Raw genomic sequence first — 8,831 nt, forward strand, 5'->3', positions numbered from 1 at the left:
CGCTCCCCACTTACACGCAATCACGCGTCGATTAATATTCTTAATCGCTTGCACGTGCTCTCGGCAACGATTGGAATGCACATCGCGTGTCCTTACATTGTTTTCAGGTGAAACGAATCATCACGCGGAGGTTGGGGGGCTGATGTGGTTGCGTGACAGGCAATGAAGTGGGTGTCTAATGGATTTTTCGGGGTGTCAGATTAACACCCCCCCACCCTCATCATCCAACCGACGATTCAATTTATTTGTCACGATTCTGGATAACAATACTATTAAAGGCTTCGATTTATAAATTTAAAAAACACGTAGTTTTGTTTACTCTTTCTACCATGTTTGTTTATTTTCCTGACTCGTTGCAGCAGCGTTGTTAATTTTATTTGCAATCACTGGGGGGGGGGGGGTTATCAAAAAAACACTTCGATTAGAATGTCTTATTAGGCAAATTAATCTATGTTAATCAAAGAGCCGACGCGTCGTTACACACCTCCTACACGTGTGTGTGTATATATGGCAGCTGGAAATCGCTCGCTTCCCCCCCCCATCACTGAATGCGTCTCGATTCTCTCCGCTGGGCTGCTGCATGGTCTCCCATTGAGCGCCTCTCTCTGCAGTGATGGTACGATACAGTTGTGTTGTCGAGTCTTATCGTCGCGACTGCCTGGCACGTTCAAATAGCCCGTGATGTTGGTGCCACTAATGACTCGTTGCAGTGCGTGCGAGTGCCAACGTGGACACGTACAAATCGTTTCGCACCAGCGGTCATTTCCTGCTTTAGGAAGATCGTAACATCCTGGATGCGTTATATTTTGATTTAAAGCTTTCCTGACTGCAGGGATTCATATTCTTGGTTCTTTCGGTAAAGTCGCGTAGAAGGGAAATAATAAAATAATATAAATATAAAAAATAAAAATTCTCACGACGTTTCGACTGCAACCCAAGCAATCATCATCGGGTGTGAAATCCACAGCAAGACAATTAATGGCACTAATGAGTGGGGAACGAGGCAAAACGCGTGTAGGTGTAAATCTGACTTGGACCATCTCGCGTTGTATTGCTGCGTGTGGCCACGTTGATCGTTGACCTCGCGAGGTCGCGGGAGGTGGCAGCGGCTTTCTGGAGATCGTCATCCCACAGTGGGCTGATCGTGGATCTGAATGCTGGCGACGATGAGTTTGTTTCGAAAGCGCCGTTTGAGTTTTGAATCGCATTTCTCATCATGAGATTGTGGAGTTAAATCGAGGAATGCGCAACAACACAACTTGCATTTGTGTTTATTGTTCCCCGTTGAGAAATCGAGTCCACGGTGTACGTAAATGGGGGGGGGGGGTGCGCTACAGATGGATTTACTATTCTCTGCTCGTATAACGGAAGTAGCAATGCGTGTTCGGCAGCTAGACGTCGTGATGTGCTGCTCGCCACGACGAGAGAGAGTCACGCGTTCGTCAATGTCGTTTTTGCCATTCCTCCTCTGTTGAATGCCGAGTCTCTTTATTAACGTAGGGCATAGTTTTGTTGAAAGGATCCACTCCGGTACCTTGCAAGACCTGTTCGCACCACGTTTTCGGTGTCGTATGATAATGCGTTGCCGTCTGAGAGACCCGCAAGCCGGGCCAGGGGCTGGGTCCGTGTCTCTTTTAAAAATCGACTCGGCTGCCTGTGAGTAACTCCACGTGTTTTTATCGCCAGCGGTTGTGCGAACCTTGGTCCTGGCCACGAATGTCCTCCTAGATCATGGGTGGCCAACCTGTAACGGATCGAGAGCCAAAAAAGTACCCGTGAGTTCTGCAAAGGGCTAAGTGTGTGTGTAAATAGAATGACCGTTTTCGGCAAGGCACGGGAAAACAATCGGTATTCGTTCCTACTGTGACCGTGTGTGTGTTCTGCGTTGTGCACTTTCCATAGAGCCGCATGCGGCTCTGGAGACGCCAGTTTGGCCACCCGCTGTACCCGGAGATGCTGCTCCCTATCTCGGTCCGTTTCGATGTAAACGCATGCTTTGCCTTGCGGTGTGTCCTGTGGCCAACTCTGAATCCATTCGCAGCCTCCAAAAGACACAAAGAAGCAGGGCACGGCGGGCAAGGTTGCCGTTAAAGAGAAGAAGCCAAAATCCGGTACAACCGGTGGAAAAGCCAAGAAAAAGGTGCGAGATTGGAGTGCGGTGCACGCTCTGACCGCTAAAGGCGCTTGCGAGCCGTGGGGCCCGCCTCCTGCTGTTGTGGAGTGACTCATGCAGCCAGCTATGGCTGCAAAGTTTTGGTAGTACATGTTGTTTATGCCATTTATTGTGAAAATTCCGTCACGGTTCCTATGATCATTGTTTCATTGCTTTCATGGCTTTATTTTGGTGATTTCGAAAAGTGTATTGGTTTATCCATGTGTGTTTGTAGTACAGAGTTGGACTGATGGCCTTAATCTAAGTTGTCTTGTGGTTGTTGTTGTTGTTTGACTTGCATCCCACTGGGATTTTTGCACACAGCGTTGGTGTACGGTGTTTTTTTCTGCAATAGTTTGCTGTATTTTCTTGAGTTTTCTGTTTGCACTTAGTCACATATTCACTTTAAGATGTTTTTTGTTCATGTTCTTGTTTTTGTTTGTTGCGGTTGCACCCGATTCAAGAGCCGAATGGCTCACAGGGCTATATCTAATAAATGAACTTGAAACTTAAATAAATGAACTTGAAACTCTGGAGAGGCCCCGATCGGCCCATGGAGCCGTCTCGCGTCCCCCAGTGGTCGTGGGGACGCGACTGCTGCGTGCTGCTGCAGCTGTAAAGTGGGTTTTGAGGGCGCGTTTGACGCGCAGAGTAATGGTAACGTGACCAAGTGGTAACTTCAGATTCTCGTCGGCCTGTGGGAGGTTTTTTATTGGTACAGGTATGGCGTGGGTAATGGGCATCGCAGCGGAATCTATTTTGTTGCACTGCACTTGTATGCTCCCCGCCTTCACAGACTCGCATACCTGTGAACCCTTACGGTTTTACCCCGTGTACTTGTACAGGTAAATTTAGTTTTCAGGTCCATACGGCGTACAGCCGTTTCAATGCGGGCACATTTGTTTGGTCTTTTTGTGATTCTCCTCTGTGATGGGACTTTCTAGGCTGAACGTCGAGATTTGTAGAACGGGAACTGGGTGACCACTAATATCTGAATTGGTCTAACAAGGTAGGGCACTGATAATGGTTTGACCGATATGGACTCTTAATGACAGCTGAAAATGCAGGTACAGACAAATGTCTGCTCCATCAACAACGACAACAAAATAATTCTTCGTCGTGTCGATCAATCACCCATACGACCTATCTGGCCAATCATTGTCGGCATCATTTGTTGAGCAATATCTACAAGTTGCTGCTGACGTTAGGAACGGTGAAAACGGATACGGGGTTTGCCCCCTCGAAAAAACGAATTCTGCATGCTGGGAAAAATGTTCTAGGAGGCCTTCCAACTTCGTGGGTGGTAAAGGTACAGGCCTGCAACGTCTCTTGGAAGGCTGCGACCGTGGATTGATGGGATATTACACTGGCTGGAATTGGATGATGGGGGGGAGGGGGGGGGGATAAACAACTTGGACTGTGTACTGCTCCCATACCCCCCCCCCCACTCCAATTGCGGTCTCATGCCCACGCACTCTGCTGCAGTGGTCCAAGCAAGTGTCGCGCGAGAAGCTGCGAAACATGGTGTTGTTCGACACGGCCACGTTCGACAAGCTCCAGAAGGAGGTGCCGAACTACAGGCTCATCACGCCCTCCGTGGTGTCGGAGCGCCTGCACCTGCGTGTGTCGCTGGCGCGCGAAGCCCTGCAGCTCCTGTGCGACAAAGGTGATGAGTCTGCTGCTGCGTCGGTTGTTGTTGCTGCTGCGTCGGTTGTTGTTGCTGCTGCGTCGGCTGTTGCTGCTGCTGCGTCGGCTGTTGCTGCTGCTGCGTCGGCTGTTGCTGCTGCTGCGTCGGCTGTTGCTGCTGCTGCGTCGGCTGTTGCTGCTGCTGCGTCGGCTGTTGCTGCTGCTGCGTCGGCTGCTGCGTCGGCTGTTGCTGCTGCGTCGGCTGCTGCGTCGGCTGTTGCTGCTGCTGCTGCTGCGTCGGCTGTTGCTGCTGCTGCGTCTGCTGCTGCGTTGTCGGCTGTTGTTACTGCTGCCACCGCCGCCGCGTATGGGGGGGGCTAGGTGCGTTCTTGTGTGTCATAGATCTGCATGGGGGTTGCTAGCCTTGCGGTGCGTTGGAATGGAATGAATTTGGGAAGCGCTCCTTTGATTTGAGGCCGTTGTTTTTTAGCACCGTGGTACATACTGCCATTGGAGACTACTCCATAGGTCCTGTGAACCAATCGCGTACAACATGTGACTAATTGATTGTAGCACGTCAGGTTGAACGCATGCCTGTGGTGCGGTGGAGTGAGTCTACCCCACACATGGCACAACCAGTGTTGACTGTCCCCTCAAAGTGGTAGTTATTTTATCGCCCTCCAGAGAGGGGGAGAAGGGTTGATGGGCCGAGTCCGACCCCCACAACCACGATTTGAACTCACGAGCGTCAGATTGTAAGCTGCTCTCTACCATTCTAGATTTGAAGCTTTCGTGACTGCAAGGATTCATACTCTTACAGCAAATCTGGCTGTGACGGTCCCACCTGATGACGGAGACTTGTGTTGCCTCCAAAACGTCGTGATTTTTATTATTTTATTTTTTCTTAATTTTAATTTCATTTTTTTACCTACGTGACTTTACCGAAAAAACTCAGAGTATGCTCTCTACCGCTTAGAAACTTTGCACCACGTGCCTCTATAATCGACGGGTGCGAGTCGAGGGGGGGGGTGATGCGTGGGGTTGACGGGCGCGGGTCATGTTGCCAACGCGTGCGGTTCCTCCCCAGGTATGATCCGCAAGGTGGTGCGGGAGCGAGGCCAGCACGTGTACACGCGCATGGCGCACACGGACGACGGAACAGACGGTGGCGACGCGGGGGGCAAGCAGCAGCAGCAGCAGCCGTCACAGCAGCAGCAGCGCAAGTGACATCGACTCACTATGGGAACACTCTCACCCCCACCCCCCCTGACCTCTCCATACTCGATCACAAAGTTGCCCCCCCCCCCCCATATCCCAAAGATCTTCCTTGCAAGCCACAGTCATCCCTTATGACCTGCTTCGATACGCCCCGCCCCCCCAGCCCCATTCCTAACCGTGCTAGCTTGCCCGCCCTAATCTCAAACCACACTGGCGAACTCGACATGCCCTAACCAATGTAGCCAACCAGATACGCTGGCGATCCAGAACCCTACCTATAACCAGACCTGACCCTGCTATAGTAGTTAGTCATGTGTAATCTCAATGTTGGACCGACCCACAAAAAAATAAAATTCTGGATTCCTTTCCCTACGACCTAGCAGGCTTTTACACCTGTTATGGGTTTTCCAGGAACGTGTCCTAGGAAATTTGTCTCACCCCGAGGCCTTTATTGTCTCAATTTGTTGTCAGTTGTGTAGCGATTAACCACTCGCCCAAGCCGATGCATTTCGCATGTAGTTCAGTTTTCCTCTTGAGATTTCCTGCCCCAGAAAGATGTATCAATGTGTCGATTAAATAAAATGTATTCTTGCTGTAGAATACTTGCATGAAATTGAGTGCGAGATTGTTCAAAAATAGTGAACAAATAGAACTCTAAATGATAGAAACGAAATGAAAAATGTATGTAAGAAATACATTGTAAAGCTAATCCTTGGCCGCCTTCGGTCGCGATGACGCAGCGAATCTCCTGCGGAAACGGTTCGTTACGTGCCCCTAGACTAGCCACGGTACCCACTCCCATGCACAAAATAATCATGAGCGGCGTTGCAGAGGAAATTTTAAAAAATTACAATAACCAAGTCTCATTTCGTGTCTGTCCGTTTACAATGTCGAGAAAGAAAGGCTTTTTTAATTTTACCACATTTATCGGGCTCCCACGCACGATCTTGTGGGAGAATCATTTCAGCAGCCAATTGGTTCAGGACAAGCAAACTCTGGACAGGTTATTAAACTGCTGTGCCATCGCCCTGACAAAGATTGTTGTAAGGGTGCTTTTATAAACTTAACTCTTATTACCAAGGCCCCCACAGACCCGGTGACACTTGCTGTCCACTGTTGGGTTTCCAATCGGTAATTCCGCAAAAAAAGCATCTGTAACCTCGCATTTAATACACGCTGCTGATTGTCTCCAACAAACCCACACTGATCGTGCAGAGTGGTCTCGACATATAACGCTGCATGGAGAAGTCTGCTCGCAGTTAAACTTAAAAACCAAACTTTTTATTTACCAGGTAAGGCCCACTGGGCTACACAACTCTTTTTAAATAAGTGACCTGGCCACAAATGATGGCTCAACGAAGTGGCTTAAGCGGACATTTATTGAAGCCAAATACTCGAAATGCGTGTTGCGAAATGTGGCGGGGGGGGAAAAAACCCGGAGGACCCAGAACAAAATCCACGCAGGCGTCAGCGTTGGGATCGAACCCACTACCTCCTGTATATCTCTTCTATTGCCGCCGAGGTATTTGAGGCGTTTTTTTTTTGCATAAACCCCCGTCTCGGATCGTGTTTGCAGAGCGGATCATGCAGATTGTGGTCTGGCAACACACAGCAGTTAATTTGCCTTTGACACGAACGCGCGTGCTAAAAAAAAGACAGAGCCGCAGACATGAAGAAAATGTAAAATTACGTTGACCTCTTTTTTTGACGGTCGAAAAATCTTCTTAAACGGGGGTTAACGTAAATCTACAAAGCTAGGTCTGCGTTGGGTCTAGCAACTGCGTGCGTACTTGCTTCCCCCATCATCGCCCGGGTCTTCCCCCCCCCCCCCCATACGTTCAAAGTCAACAACACGCGTTCAGAAGTATTCGGCTGCTGCTGCTGCTGTACATCGCCACGCGAGAAGCCACTTCGCTTGAGCTATCGTTTGTGGCCAGGTCGCTTCTGAAAACGAACCAAGGGGCCGTCCATAAATTACGTTTTGCACCTGGGGGGGGTCAGACATTTGTGACGATGTGTGACAAGGAGGGGGGGGGGTTGTGAAAAGTGGTGTCACATCAAAATGCGCAGCTTTAAATAAATCTAGACAACGCGTTCTACTTAATAAAATAGACTTCTTAACAAATGTTTTCCCCAAGTAGCTCGGTGGATCTTTATCCGGTAAAATAAAACGTTCCTTCGGAGTGGGCAGGTAGGAACTTGGTTGGACAGCGCATTCGTGTGATCCGTGTCACACGGCCGCAGAAGCGCATCTGGAAGCGCTCGGTGCGGCGACCGACTTTGTCCGATGGCCGGTCAGAAGCCGCTGCATGCTGCTTGCCGAGGTCAGCATGGTGTTTGTGTGGTTCGTCTGTGACGATGCACGTAGGGAATACGGAGACGTCGGTCCTCGAATGATTGTCGTCACGAAGCAGTCCTTGACAAGAAGCCACGAGCGGCTGCTGAGCCGCCCGTCGCCCGAGCCCCTGGCCCACCCCGTTGAGCGATCACAGAGGCGTGCGCGTTGCGAGTTCAATGGTCACGGTGGCTCCCCCCCCGCCACACCCCCCCTTCCCCCCTCCCAATGGGGGCACCAAGTGAGTGGTTCCCAGCAGCGTGATTTTTTTTTTTGCGTAACTTTTTGTGTTTGCTGTGAATGTGACCCTGTCTGTGTGTGTGCCGGCGTGATACTTTTTTTACTCGGGTCATGTTTGTTCTATGAACTTGCAATTTTCAAGGCCTCATCTGGGGAGGGGGGTGGGGACTGTTTTTTTTTGATGAGCGGGGGCGCTCAACATTGCCAAGTAGCAAGCAGTATGAGGCTAAATGCTTCCTAAGCGTGTATGTCCGAATAACCAACTCATCCCACTGACGAACAAGAGCAATCGATCGTCATGTCATGATTGTTTCGCATTGAAAATGACCTTCAGCCGCAATGAGCGCTGCATGGAGTTCATCCAATTGCAGCCACGGCCGGGGCGCTGCTGCAGACAAACACAGCGGCGTGACGTACGTAACGGCAGGAGCACAACAGGTGAATTGCTTCGTTCACTTTAGAACCAACACATGAGCGTTCGCTGCCTGCTGTCACTTGTTCAAGAGGGGAACTGAGTAAACAAATCGATACACAACAACAACAGCGGCCAGTCGCTGCCTATGCCTCCTACACGAGTGGGAGACCCACAGTGGCCACCCCAATCAAACAATGGATCGATCAAACAATGAATTAAGCAACAGTGGATCAAACAAACAATGGATCAACCAAGCAATTGATCAAACGATGGATTAAACAAACAGTAGATCAAGCAAACTATGGATCAATTAAACAATGGATCAACCAAATAATGAATCAAGCAGTTGATCAATCAACCAGTGGATCAAGCAAACAATGGACCGTACATCTGCATTCACAACCCGCTCTCCGGCGGACTGGGCAGCACGTGTCACGTTGTTTGTGAAGCTATCATCACATAGCTCGCAAACCTAAACCTGGACGTGTAATTGACAACATGCTCGCCATGCGCTCGCAGATGTGGCCGATGTAACACAATTTTTTTAATGAGGCAAAATTTACTTTTTTGTTTGTTACATATAGCCATTGAACGACGCTCATGATTGACTTGCGTTGCGGACCTTAACCGAGAGGGTGTTTTGCCTACAGACTGTCTGACAGTTCAGAATCTGAATATAAATATTTATTTACACTGGTGGAATCCGATGAGCTATAAAGCTCTTTTTCACAGTTCACGACTATTGGTTGAAGCAACCTTGGCTGAAGAGACACTGAACATCGACACCCGTTTTAGATTGGTGCCTGCATGCTAAGCGAATGCTGCTAAAACAACCAACTCTCAGA

General features: G+C 49.5%; 1 protein-coding gene across 1 annotated transcript; it reads left to right on the top strand.

Annotated features, from left to right (window-relative positions):
* Positions 1-542: 542 nt before the first annotated feature.
* Positions 543-5,483, top strand: LOC144943049 (small ribosomal subunit protein eS25-like). The gene is made up of 4 exons (XM_078870216.1): positions 543-616; positions 2,042-2,140; positions 3,638-3,818; positions 4,866-5,483. The coding sequence occupies exons 1-4, from the start codon at positions 614-616 to the stop codon at positions 5,003-5,005; spliced, it is 423 nt and encodes a 140-aa protein (XP_078726342.1). The 5' UTR covers positions 543-613; the 3' UTR covers positions 5,006-5,483.
* The last annotated feature ends 3,348 nt before the right edge of the window (positions 5,484-8,831 follow it).

Source organism: Lampetra fluviatilis, chromosome 29 (assembly GCF_964198595.1).
Source record: "Lampetra fluviatilis chromosome 29, kcLamFluv1.1, whole genome shotgun sequence".
Lineage (NCBI taxonomy): Eukaryota > Metazoa > Chordata > Hyperoartia > Petromyzontiformes > Petromyzontidae > Lampetra > Lampetra fluviatilis.

Coding starts and splice junctions, on each gene's coding strand:
- LOC144943049 (XM_078870216.1), top strand. Junction 2,141..3,637: donor GTGGAAAAGCCAAGAAAAAG/GTGCGAGATTGG, acceptor ACTCTGCTGCAG/TGGTCCAAGCAAGTGTCGCG. Junction 3,819..4,865: donor GCAGCTCCTGTGCGACAAAG/GTGATGAGTCTG, acceptor GTTCCTCCCCAG/GTATGATCCGCAAGGTGGTG.